Below are 13,959 nucleotides of genomic sequence, written 5' to 3'. Positions count from 1 at the left end.
CAAAGAAAGAAGAACTTGCTTTAGCAATTATTTCTTTGGCAGAGGGGTTGGGGGTGGAATAGAAGCTTAGTTGGTGGGGGGGTTAGGGAGGCAGAATGTGAGGTTCAGCGAGAAGATCTGAGAAGGTATAGCTGATCAGGTGGGAGAGAGTGCAATTTCAGAAGTTCCTGGAAATAGTGAGGAACCAAAGGTTGGTTCTGGAAAGGGTTCATTTTGGGAAGGTCAGAAGGCAGCCCGATGGACGGTTACATGTCGAACAATGATCAATATGGGTTGATGGGCGGGGGAGTGCTTTCTGAGGTGGTGGGTTTTGGAAGGACCTTCTCGCTGGCCATTCTTCCCTTCTTCCGCGTGTAACAGAAGACGCCTGCACAGCGAGGCCAGAAGTAGAGATGTGGTGCGAGCCTGGTGAGAGTGGGAGGTGTCCAGCCCCGGCGACTCCCGCTTCGGGCCTTGACCCAGGCCCCGCCCCTGGCCTACGCCATCAGCCAGCGCCGCGCCGCCCGTGGTGTTCCGTCCCGCCGTGCGGCGGTCGGTGCCCTGTCACTGCCTGCTCTGGCCATGGCTAGGGCGCTTGGGTTATAAATTAGCGACCAAAGCTCCCGACGCGGCCCTGGTCCTGATGGCGGAGGCGGCGGCGGCCCTGGCAGCAGCCGAGCCACCTCCCGCGATGCCGCAGGCGGCAGGAGCCGGAGGGCCAGCCGCCCGCAGAGATTTCTACTGGCTGCGCTCCTTCCTGGCCGGAGGTGGGTTTCCGCCGGGAGGACCTGGCCGCGCACTGGGTGGCCGGGGCGGGATCCGGGGCAGGTCGGGTGTATGCGGCCGCGATAACATTCTTGGACTCTGGCTGCTCCAATGCCCTGGCAGGTGTTTGCCCGGACCCGCTGTAACCTCTAAGAATCCCTTGACTAATGACAGCAGGATCCTGGGGAGGAAGGGTCTCGAGCTGTCGAGGAGCGACTGGAGCCGTGGAAGGGCTGAACCAGGCACCAGTTCTTCAGGGTTGGATAGTAGGAAAAAGAGAGGAGTCCCTTAAAGGACGTCAGGGTTTCAGTGCAACATGCTGGGCACTCCTTTCTTTTATAAAGACTGCACGACGGACAGTAGAATTGGATTTTGATGTTTGCTTAAAAGAAAATAAACATGGGAGGTCAGCTTTTTAAGGATGACTGGGAAATTGTGCAAAACTGTCTACAAGCAAAGCTGGTTCCGGTGATTCTAGAACACTGTGCCACAGGTACTTGACAGGTAGCTGGTACAAACCTACTATATATATATATATATATTTTTTGCGGGCCTCTCACTGTTGTGGCCTCTCCTGTTGCAGAGCACAGGCTCCGGACGCGTAGGCTCAGCGGCCATGGCTCACGGGCCCAGCCGCTCCGCGGCATGTGGGATCTTCCCGGACCGGGGCACGAACCCGTGTCCCCTGCATCGGCAGGCGGACTCTCAACCACTGCGCCACCAGGGAAGCCCCAGCCCTACTATTGGTGTGACTGTCGGGCCAGAAGTTTCATATTGTCTCTCAGAAATTTCTTCTGCTTTCCCATAAAGAGGTGTTTCAGTCTCTACCCTCTCTTAGTTGACTGTCTGGGTTGTCATCATTTATTTATTTGTAAAGACTGGGAATTTTTAAAATTCCACATTATGAGGACTTGTAGAAAGATATCTGTATGCTGCAATAGTATTAAGAATTATTTTGTTCTGCTGATAAAAAGTCATTCATTTATTTATACAAGGAATATTTCAGTGTCTGCTACATGCTCAGTGTATATAAGGGAATAAAACAAAGATCCTAGAGTTTACATTGGTTGGGGACTTGTTGTGAGAAAGGCGATAAGCAAAATGAAAAAATAAGTTATATAGTATATTAGAACATGACGAATGGAATGGGAAGAAGTAAAAAGGAGAATGGGGCAAGGAAATGTAGAGGCTACGTGGGTACAGTATTAAATAGGATAATTCGTGATGTCTCATTGGGAGGATGACACTTGAGCAAACTTGAAAACGTGAGGGAGTTTAGCAAGTTGATGTCTAAGAAGGAGCCTTCCAGGTGGGAAGAAAAGCTAAAGCAAAGTCTTCAAAGTCAGGGAGGAGCTTATCGGTTCAAAGAACAGCAGTGAGACCTACGTGGCTGGAGCCAGGTGGTGCTGATGGGGGAAGGAGGTTAGAAAGTTAAAGGGGACAGGAAATGAAGGGTCTTGTAAACCACTGTAAAGATTCTAACTTTTACTTGGAGTGAAGTAGGGAGCCATTGCAGGTCTTTAGTAGAGAAGTGACATGATATGACATGTTTCCAAAGGATTACTTGGGCTGCTCTGTGGAGAATAACTGCAGGGATGTAAATATGGAAGCAGGGAGACCCGTTTGGTGGTTATTGCAGTAATTCAGATGATAGATGATGGTGGCTTGGATCAGGTTAGTAGCAGGGGAGGTGGTGAAAAATTGTGATAATCTGGATATAGATAGAATAAATGATTTTCTGACAGATTAGAGATGGGTAAAGAAGAGAAGTCAAAGGGGGACTTATTTTGGTTTGAGCAGCTGAAAGGATGAAGTTGTCATTGAAATGGGAAGGAAAAAAAAAAGTTGCTCACAGATTTTTATAACCATTATAGGCGCTCCTGGTCCAAGTGATATGAGAAAATACCATTGGGCAAGTTACTTAACCTCCCTTTGCCTCAGTTTCCCCATCCTTTAAATGGGAAAATAGAGTACCTACCTCAGAATGTAATTGTAATGATTAAATGAGAAAGGACCTGTAAAAGCCTTGGCATAGTGCCTGCAGTTGAATCTCTTAGCCTAGTACCGGGTACAAAGGAAACCATACGTGTTTTTTTAATTAATTAATTAATTTATTTTTGCTGTGTTGGGTCTTCGTTTCTGTGCGAGGGCTTTCTCTAGTTGTGGCAAGCGGGGGCCACTCTTCATCGCAGTGCACGGGCCTCTCACTATCACGGCCTCTCTTGTTGCGGAGCAGAGGCTCCAGACGCGCAGGCTCAGTAGTTGTGGCGCACGGGCTTAGTCGCTCCGCGGCATGTGGGATCCTCCCAGACCAGGGCTCGAACCCGTGTCCCCTGCATTAGCAGGCAGACCACTGCGCCACCAGGGAAGCCCCACCATATGTGTTTTTAACCTGATTCTTTTTTTTTTTTTTTCTTTTCCCCCGGTACGTGGGCCTCTCACTGCGACGGCCTCTACCGTTGCGGAGCACAGGCTCCGGACGCGCAGGCTCAGCGGCCATGGCTCACGGGCCCAGCCGCTCCACAGCATGTGGGATCTTCCCGGACCGGGGCACGAACCCGTGCCCCCTGCATCGGCAGGCGGACTTTCAACCACTGCGCCACCAGGGAAGACCCATACATGTTTTTTATTGGTGATTAGCAGTGGTCTTTGGCAAATCTTTTTTTTTTTAAATAAATAAATTAATTTATTTTTGGCTGTACTGGGTCTTCATTGCCGCACGCAGGCTTTCTCTAGTTGCCGTGAGCGGGGGGCTACTCTTCGTTGTGGTGCGCAGTCTTCTCATTGCCATGGCTTCTCTCGTTGAGGAGCACTGGCTCTAGGCGTACGGGCTTCAGTAGTTGCGGCATGCAGGTTCAGTAGTTGTGGCTTGTGGGCTCCAGAGCGCAGGCTCAGTAGTTGTGGCGCAGGGTCTTAGCTGCTCCGCAGCATGCAGGATATTCCCGGACCAGGGCTTGAACCCGTGTCTCGTGCATTGGCAGGCGGATTCTTAACCACTGTGCCGCCAGGGAAGTCGTCTTTGGCAAATATCTTAAGTTCAGCTGTTCAAAATGAAGATAAAGGCTACTTGACCTTACTCAGTGGACTTTTGTGATGATTAATTGAGCTATAAAGTGGTGTGATAAGCAAGTAAAGATATTGTTAAAAGAAACTACTTATTCAACAGTTTCTAAATAATTTTTATGTGGTTATTTCATAATGAATGGGAAGATAATTATATAAAAAACTATTCTGAAACCAAATATACCGAATGAAAATTATTTTTAGCTTATTCTCAATTTTGAGTAGCCATAACTGTTATTTCCATTAGTTCAGATAAGAGAAGCTTGATATAGAAACTTATATGTGGATTTAATATTTGAGTACAAATAGGCATTTTATTTTTGGGTATTTCAGAATATGCATTTTAGCATCAGTTACATGCTGAGCTATTAAGTAAATGTGTGTGGATTTTGTCTTATATTTTTAAAAGTTTGTAAAGTAAGACTCTTCATTCATTCAGTAAACAGGTATTGAGTACCTGTTAGGTGCCAGGCCCTGAACTGGTCTCTGGGGATGCAGTAGTAAAGAGACTCACAGTATCCCAGTCCTCTTGTACCTTCCTTAACAAATATGCAATGATGAAGAGCTTAACATAACCATAAAAAAGACACCAAGGGGGCTTCCCTGGTGGCGCAGTGGTTGAGAGTCTGCCTGCCGATGCAGAGGACACGGGTTCGTGACCCAGTCCGGGAGGATCCCACATGCCGCGGAGCGGCTGGGCCCGTGAGCCATGGCCGCTGAGCCTGCGCGTCCGGAGCCTGTGCTCCGCAACGGGAGAGGCCGCAACAGTGAGAGGCCCGTGTACCACAAAAAAAAAAAAAAAAAAAGACACCAAGGACATTTTTGTCCACCTTGTTATGATAGTAACAACTCATTTGGTTGAGTGCTTACTACATGTAAGGTACCTTACAGAAGTGTCTTAGATGGTTCAGGCTACTATAACAAAAATACTGTAATCTGGGTGACTTATAAACAACAAACTTCTTTCTCATAGTTCTGGAAACTGGGAAGTCCAAGGTCATGGTGCCAGCAAATATCTGGGGAGGACCTGCTTCCTCATAGCTGGTGTTTCTGCATGGTGGAAGGGGCCAGGCATCTCTCTGGGGCCTCTTTTTTTTCTTGGCCGTACAGCCTGCGGAATCCTAGTTCCCCGACCAGGGATTGAACCTGTGCCCCCCTGCAGTGGAAGCACAGAGCCTTAACCACTGGACCTCCAGGGAAGTCCCTCTGGGGCCTCTTTTATAAGGGCATTAATTCCGTTCATGAGGGTCCTAATCACCTCCTCTAATACCACCTCCACCTCTAAATGCCATCACTAGGAATTAGTTTTCAACGTATGAATTTTGGGGGGACACAAACAGTCTGTAGCAAAAAATCTTTATATACTGTCACCTTAGAAGCATGCCAAGCTATTAGGGCTCACCTGGATTCTGATTTATGCTAAAGCCCATGTATGCACTTTACCGTCATCCACATGTCTGCACAGTGGCATGTGGTAGGGACCAAATACATAATTGCTGAGTGGATAAATGAATGACTGAATTTTACGGGTGAAATTTGATTATTTCAATGAGAAGTCATCCAGAAGAAGAAGATGTTATTTCAAACAGAGGCTTATAGGGGGGTAAGTCCCTCCAAGTGTCTGTCTCCATAACCACATTTAGCAAGATTCCAATGTTCATCAGGAATTAGGGGGCAGATTTACACTCTTCAAACTTATTAAGTCTGACATTCTCAATAATTAAATTGTAGAGAATGGGGACCCATCATCTACATATCCCTGCTACTGGGCAGTTCTACCCATGGAGATCAAATTAGAGATTAGAGGGTATGCTAGCCTCTAAATAATGATTTCCATCTGGAAAGAAATGATATGGAATTTCTTCCTGATCTTTTCAAATTTTTTAGGTATTGCTGGATGCTGTGCCAAAACAACAGTTGCTCCTTTGGATCGAGTGAAGGTTTTATTACAAGCTCACAATCACCATTACAAACACTTGGGTGAGTTAATTGATGCTAAAGAGAAAAATGAAAATGTTATCCATCTGCTGTCTTCGTTTCTAGTTGTGAATTATAGTGGAAAGAGGACACAAAAGGGAGTTCAAGTTTGGGGGCAGATTTTACAAGGGATGTATCTCTTAGCTATTTTAATCATTTCATTTGCAATAATGGTTATATATGTTTATCATTTTAGGGTACTAATGTACTCTAAAATCTTTGAATCATTGAAGTAAGTACTACATATTTATTTATTGAGATTAACAAATCACATCCTTAATGGACACACATAATAGCTCAGCTTGATTTAAAAAAAAAATCCAACTAGTGATAGAGATAAGGTTTATTCCTTTAAACACTTAAGCATGTGTTATAGATATCTTAGGGCAAGCAGAATCCAATGCAATTAGTATAAACTTGCATTGTTAAAAAAATATCGAGCCCTTAGTTGTTCCTTGTAAACATAAAAACCAGCTATTATAATTAACATGGACACTCTGATATATCATTGGTGGGAGTAAGGATTTTTTATAGCCTTTTTGGAGGGCATTTTGGTGATATGCATCAAAAGTCTTGAAAAGATACATATTCTTTGGCCTTGCAATTCTAGTTCTAGGAGGTTGTTTCAAGCAAGTAATCAGAAATGTGCTCAAATATGTATATACAAGAATGAAAGCATTATTTATGTTGGTTAAAAAAAAGAAAGAGCCAACCAAAATGTTTAATAGGGAATTGGCTAAGTTAAATAAAAGTATTACTTAAATAGATAAGTCCATATTATAGACTATTTTGCAATCATAAAAAATTGTAAAAGAATATTAATTGACTAGGAAGAATGTTCATAATATATTAGTTAAATGAAAAAATGTTGCAAATGGTTTAATCATATTGCATTTTATCTAAGTAAATGTGTTTAGACGAAAGGCTAGAAGGAGAAATATGAACATTAAGTGGTTAATTTTCAGTGGTGAGATTATAGGTAATTTTTTTCCTCTAAGCTAATTTATAATACATGTTAAACATATATTAAATTTTCAATTAGAGGGAAGAAGATTTAAAAGAATAAATTTAATGTGAATAGAGACCAAGAAAGAAGTTAGGTCAAGGCAACTAACTCATACTACTCCATTGCTTTACAGTTTCATGCTTCAGTAATGGGAATGATGTGTGCTCTGCATGATCTATGCATCATTTTTAAGAAAGATATTTAACAGAGTGAATAAGAATCAATTATTTTAACAATTGGGTTTTTAAAATGTGATTTTATATTTATCGTGTCTCATTTTCCTGTCAATATTTTTAATACAAAGTCTGTTCTTTAAATTGAAAGAAAAATTTTGCTAATATCTTTGTATCTAGAAATGAATTCTATATCTTCTCAGTGTACTGCTCATGTATAGAAAGAATAAGACCTTTGAACTTATTGAGAGATTATATAAAACTGGAAAGGAAGGAAATGATTTTCTTTTGTAGTCTAAATTGAGGGTGAAAAGGAGATGAATTATATTACCCAATATCTCGCGGTGTTTGACAGTGACCCAGCATATGAATGTCTGAGCAGTATTGTTTTATTCTTTTAAACTTCTCCCCATGCTGATGTATGTTGTTTTGTTTCCTGATTTGTAATCGTTAGTTTACATATTCACATTAGATTTCACGCTCTACAGGGCTGCATGCCACGGGTTACAGTGTACCCTACAAGGCATGCAGAATTTGAAACAGAATTCCTGTAGTGCAGCAATGAACTATTGGTGTAGTGGATGGAGTTTCATGTATCTTTAAAATATACAAGCCAAAAGAAAAGTATTAATGGCTTATTAATTTATTTTAAAAATATTGTTGGGCATTTTATTCTAGGTGCCTCCCTTTTTACATGCATAAGATAGTTTTTCAGTTTTGCTTAAATTTAAAAACATGATTTTTCACAGTCAAATTAAAGATGATAAAGGTATGCTATTGAATAAAATTTGTACTTTAGCTTCTTTTAAAAAGTGTATGGCGTTATTTCCAAGGCATCAAAAACTACTTTTTATTTTGAATCAAAATTATTGTGGCCAAATGAAAAGGAAGGGGTATAATCAGAATTTCTTCTTCCGCAATTTGCACCGAATGTAAAGAATTTTTTCCTGTGGTATATTAAAAATCTTTGACCTCCATTTAACTTTTTACAGTCAATGTGATATAAAAATAGGTAGCTGAATCATAATAGGATTCTTTAAAAATCCTTTAAATTTTGTTATTTTTACATTTTATTTATTTTTTGAATGTATAATATTTTCACAAGTTCATAATTCAAAAAGTGCAAAAGCAAACGTCTTTCTCCTTGTCCCCTCGTTAGAATCAAGCATTTACAGTTTTCTTCCCTTTTCCTTCAGAGCTTATGTATATATACACAAGCATATGCTTATATTTTACCAACTGTTAATTCCTTGTAATCCTATCTTGACAAAATAAAGATACAGAAAAGGATCTAAATAACACACAAGCTTGATATAACATAGACAAGAGGACTTTGCACCCTGCAGAGAATACATATTCTTTCCAAATATGCTTGTAACACATGCAAAACTTGGTTCAGTGTTATGCCATAAAGAAAATCTCAATTTCCCAAAGTAAAAATAGTAGACTATAGGTTGAAGGAGAAAAATAACGTGATTATCTCAATGGATATTTAAATGCCATTTGAAAACATTCAACATTCAGTCTTACTCTGTCTTTCTGTGTTATTGTTTTAGGTGAGATTTTTGTGAAAAGCATTTGGTTAGGCATTGCCTTTTAACAGAATTTGAGAGTTTGGCTTTTAATAGAAGGATTTATATCTTTTTTTAAAAAATATTTTTAAGTTTTATTTATTTACTTTTCGCTGTGTCAGGTCTTAGTTGAGACATGCAGGATCTTCGTTGTGGGTTCTTTTGTTGTAGCACACGGGCATAGTTGCCCCACAGCATATGGGATCTTAGTTCCCCAACCAGGTATCAAACCCGTGTCCCCTCACTGGAAGGCAGATTCTTTACCACTGGACCACCAAGGAAGTCCCGGATTTATATCTTTTAGATTTTCTTTTCAATCATAGACTTATGTTTTCTGTTCATTGTGCTTTTCTTGTATCCTCTCCAGCCACCCTCCCCTGCTCCTTGTTTCCTGGATTTCCTTTTTTTAAAAAAAAAATTTTATTTATTTATTGGCCCCACGGCATGTGGGATCCTAGTTCCCGCCCCCCCGCCCAGGGATTGAACCTGTGCTCCCCTGCACTGGAAGCGCAGGCTTAACCACTGGACCACCACGGAAGTCCCTGGATTTCCTTTTTTTGAAATAACTTTATTTCACTTCTACTAATGATTTCTCTTTAAATATTTGTAACAATCAAAGAGTTTTAGAGAATAATATAATAAACATATGGGGAGCTGCACAGAACTTCAGAAATAAACATCATCAGTACAGTTGAAACCTCCTCTGTACTCTCTCTCATCGTTAGCCTTCCTGTTCCTGCTAGGTGGCCACTGTTCTAAGTTTGATTACCCTTAAATTATTACAAACACATTTAAATAAAATTAAACTGAGCTTATCATTACTCTTCTCTTCCAGCAAGAGGATGTCTTTGATAGAATTTTTTTTAGGGAGGGGTGAATATATTTAGTTGTATTATTCATGTATTTTGGAAGAACTTTATATTATACATATAGCTGTACGTGTGTGTGTGTGTGTGTGTGTATATATATATATATATATATATATATATATATCAGAATTCTATTTTTTTTTCCCCCTGGCCGCGCTACGTGGCTTGCGACATCTCAGTTCCCCGACCAGGGATTGACCCCGGACCACAGCAGTGAAAGCCTGGAATCCTAACTACTAGGCCAGCAGGGAACAACCCAAATAAAATTCTTTTTAATACATTATTAGTCCACTTAGATATCTGCTTATTAAAAATGCTTTTAGAGTATATCTTTTCTTGGATGTTAGTAAGTACCTACAGTTTTGATTTCTGCGAAGGGATCAAAAGGTTACTTGAATTCTAAAATTCGAAATGAGCCCAGTGATTTACCTTCATATTTGATCTGATTTTTGTTTGAAAAATTGGAAAGGAACCTGAATTTAAATAGTTTAATATTGGAATTTAAATAGTTTAATAATGGAATGTAGAAGTCTGTACTGCAAATAGGATTAGTGATTGACATTATTAGAATAATAAACATATCAGTATATCGGATCAGAACTCAGGCCTTTGTTTATCTCTATTCCTAATTAAAGTGTACTACTAATGAAAATTTGCCCCCCAATTTAAATAGTTTTTTAATTGGTAGGTTTTTTATTTGTTTCTTCTATTTAGCAGTTTCTTTCGTAAACAAACCACACAGGTGTCTGGGTCAGTCTGGGAAACCTTCCTTCGTCCTTCCAAATAGTCATCCACAGTGTATTATCTGGATGTTGAATATATTTCTATTAATATTCTTTTAGGTTGCTAGAGATTAATTAATTTACAATAATTATAAATATAATTTACTATAATTTGTAACTGTTCTTGCTATAGTATGTTTTATATTTTTACATGAGGAATATTTACATAATTTGGACATATGATGTATTTTACGTAGCTTTAACTGTTATACAGAAATTACTATTCATGTAATTCCTCAAGCAAAATTATATCATGAATGATGGCATAGTAATCTTTATCTGTGATTGTCATGAAAATTTGAATTTAGGTAGTTTTCTCGGTTTTAATAGTATTTTTCTTCTAAAAATCTTTCTAAAAATAGGAGTATTTTCTACATTGCGTGCTGTTCCCCAAAAGGAGGGATACCTTGGATTGTATAAAGGGAATGGTGCAATGATGATTCGAATTTTTCCTTATGGTGCAATCCAGTTTATGGCATTTGAGCATTATAAAACGGTACTTGAAACTTTATCTTGTTTTCCTCTTTTGTGTCTTTGAATATCATACTTAATTGACAAGGCATTTGCTTTGACCTTTAAAGTTACTTTGGATGAATGGATAAAGTAATGCCTTCTTGAAAGACTAAGGCTTGTGATAGTTTAAGTTTTTAAATATAACTTGGTTTTGGAGTTATCTGTTCCAGGATTGTTAGTCATTTTTTAGTAAATTGTTTATGTTTATACTTACGAAGAAGAGCCAAAATATCCTTCAAGTAGCTAATAATAAATCCATAAAATATTAATAGCTTTTTGATATGCTTTTTGTTTCTCAGTTGTAGGAGAGGAACACTGGATTTTCTTATTAAATAAACTAGTGAGACCATATTGTGAAAGTCTGTTTTTGAGTAATGCTGTAAGTTAACAGCTTTTCCCATCATACTAAGTTTCTCTTTTCTGGCTGACTGAAAGTTTATTCTCTCAAACATCTTAACACAGAAAGGAGTTTAATGAATTAAATTTCATAGGGTATTCTAAGAATAATTTTTAAAAAATTATCATAGGGTATCTTAAAATGAAAAGTAAGCAGTATCAAGATTTCACTGTCTATAGTAGCATTTTATTCCTACTACTCCCATTCACACTTTGAGTATTTGTGGTCATCAATGTGTAATATAGTACATTTGGCAAGATTGCTTCTGTAAAAGTGCATAATTTGATGTTTTTGGTTTCTAGTTAATAACTACAAAACTGGGAGTTTCTGGTCATGTACACAGATTAATGGCTGGGTCCATGGCAGGTAAGAGGAGTGGGTAATTTTTTGTTTTTAACTGAAGTAGAGTTGATTCACAATGTTGTGCCATCTCTGTTGTACAGCAAAGTGCCTCAGTTATACACATAGAGACATTCTTTTTTTTAATATTCTTTTCCATTATGGTTTATCACAGGATATTGAATATAGTTCCCTGTGCTATACAGGAGTGGGTATATTTTATTTCTGCAAATTAATTTTCTATTAAAATACTTAATTTGCTTTAGGTAATATGTGTGACATTGATTAAGTAGCACACATTTGTTATCTTCCTATGCTCAATTATGCAAGAAATCATTAATATCCCAACTCAGAGTGTTTTACAGTAGGAGATATAAGGAGTAGTCTAAACTTACAGCTATGTGAAAATCATACATTCCCTTTGACAGTTCTCCTTCTGGAAATGTTTATTTTTTTCTTTCAAAAAATTAAAAAAATTATAATGACTACAGTAATACATATTCCTATACAATGAAAATAGTTCTGCTCCCTAGAAGCAATCACTATTAGCAGTTTCTTATGTGTGCTTTTTTCCAATACTATTCTATAGGATTAGAACTTTTATAGTTATCTTAGGACTCTCTTCTGTATCAGTACATAGATCTTTCTTAATTTTGTGAAGAAATGTGTTATATTCTACGGTAAAAATGGCCCATTATTTATTTACTCAGTCCCCTATTGATTGACGTTTGGGATAGTTAAAATTTTTGTTTTGCAAATAACACATTGTACTTGTGTGAATATATCTGTAGAATAATTTTCAGAAGGGAAATTACTTTATCAGAGGATATGTGTATTTAATTTTTTTTTTTTTGCGGTACGCAGGCCTCTCACTGTTGTGGCCTCTCCCGTTGCGGAGCACAGGCTCCGGACGCGCAAGCTCAGCGGCCATGGCTCACAGGCCCAGCCGCTCCGCGGCATGTGGGATCTCCCCGGACCGGGGCACGAACCCGTGTCCCCTGCATCAGCAGGCGGACTCTCAACCACTGCGCCACCAGGGAAGCCCTGTATTTAATTTTTGATAGACCTTTGCAAACAACTGATCTCCTTAATGCTTTCAGTAGCCCTTTCCCCTACATACCATATCAACACTGGGCCTTATTAAATTTTTAGTATTTGGCAATTAATTATGAGTAAGCTTGGTCAGCTTTTCAAATGTTTATTGACCATTTGTATTTCTTACTTTCAGCCTTGAATTGTTTCTATTCTTTGAATATTCATTTTTATGAGTTTGGGAATTAAGACATTTTTTTTTCTGTCAAATATTGCTATTATTTTATTTCCCAGTTCTAGATTTGTCTTTTAACCTTATTTGTGATTTTTTTGGAAAAATCATCCAAAAGTTCCCCCCCATATAGAAATATTACATAGCCAAATGGGTTAGTCTTTTCCTCTGTGGCTTCAAAATTTTTTGAATTGTGTTGAGAAATGCCTTCCCCATTCTAAGATAAAAACATTTATTCATGTTTTCCACTAAAACTTTTTTTTATATTGATTTTTTTTTAAATGTTAGATTTTCATTGTTTTTTTGTTTCTCACACCAAAAGGTAATTTAAGTATGTAGCAATAGAAGAGTGGTAAAAAAAAAAAATCCATGTCAGAATTCTATACTTCCAGTACTAGATTTTTTTTGTACATTTGTAGAATTGTATTTATTGACAGAGAAGGATGTTTACATCATATGTAGAAAGGAAGTTACAAAAGAGAATGTTTAATATGCTATATCATATTTTGGTTTTTAAAAAGTAAATACATATGTAAATATTCATTAAAGAAACATCTGCAAGGTTATAAACCAACACGTTAACAGTTTTTATTTCTGCTAATGGAAATAAGACCATTGGAAGGTGGTATATCAAAATCTTAACTATGTGGTTATCACAAGGTTTGTAGGATTTCAGTTGATTTTTTTGGACCTAGATTTATAATGTCCAACCTGACCTACCTTATCCAGGGTTTTGCCTTACGCAATGTTTATTTAACTCTTTTTGACTTCTGGCAGACTGACCCAAGATCAATAAGTATTAAAAGTAACCAGGAATATTATCTAAAATATTTAGCAAACCAACCGTAGAGGTACTAACAAATAGGACAGGCTCTGAAAGCCTCCAACTAACTTTTTCATGACTGGATCAGGACACAGTATGTGGTGGTGGTGGGAGCTCTGGTTGGGGAAGAGACTACCAGAGTCATGATGTGGGAGATCTTGGAAGCTGGAGCAACAGCTATTTGTCAACTGCTGTAGAAATATTTTAGTATTTTACCCTGGCATGGCAGTGCTGGTGAGTAACATTAGCTAGCATGTATTGTTCACTTGCTTTGTACCCTTCACAGACCTGAGCACTTGCCATGTAATCTTTGAGTACTTGACATGTAGTTCACAGAAAGATACTGTGAGGAAAGTGCTATGATTATCTCTCATTTTGCAGAAGGAAAATTTTAGTAAAGTTTCCAAATCTTAAAATTTATGATTTCTTACATCACTT

The 13,959-nt window shown here is 38.5% G+C and overlaps 1 protein-coding gene across 7 annotated transcripts in view; it reads left to right on the top strand.

Annotated features, from left to right (window-relative positions):
- Nucleotides 1-515: 515 nt before the first annotated feature.
- The window catches only part of SLC25A16 (solute carrier family 25 member 16), a 34,404-nt gene continuing 20,960 nt past the window's right edge, over nucleotides 516-13,959 (top strand). For 5 of the 7 annotated variants that reach the window (XM_082674172.1, XM_082674171.1, XM_082674177.1 and 2 more), the window contains exons 1-4: nucleotides 516-746; nucleotides 5,695-5,787; nucleotides 10,548-10,681; nucleotides 11,398-11,461. In XM_082674172.1, the coding sequence (XP_082530298.1) occupies nucleotides 623-746; nucleotides 5,695-5,787; nucleotides 10,548-10,681; nucleotides 11,398-11,461 (415 nt within the window). In that variant the 5' untranslated portion in view covers nucleotides 516-622. Of the gene's footprint in view, nucleotides 747-5,694; nucleotides 5,788-10,547; nucleotides 10,682-11,397; nucleotides 11,462-13,959 lie in introns of those variants that run through there. The other 2 variants (XM_082674174.1, XM_082674175.1) reach the window with 2 other exon arrangements.

The sequence above is a fragment of the Grampus griseus genome (assembly GCF_964374135.1).
Source record: "Grampus griseus genome assembly, chromosome: 16".
In the NCBI taxonomy this organism is placed as follows: Eukaryota; Metazoa; Chordata; class Mammalia; order Artiodactyla; family Delphinidae; genus Grampus; species Grampus griseus.
The sequence above is the reverse complement of the archived record's forward strand: the minus strand, read 5'-3'. Positions and strand labels throughout refer to the sequence as shown.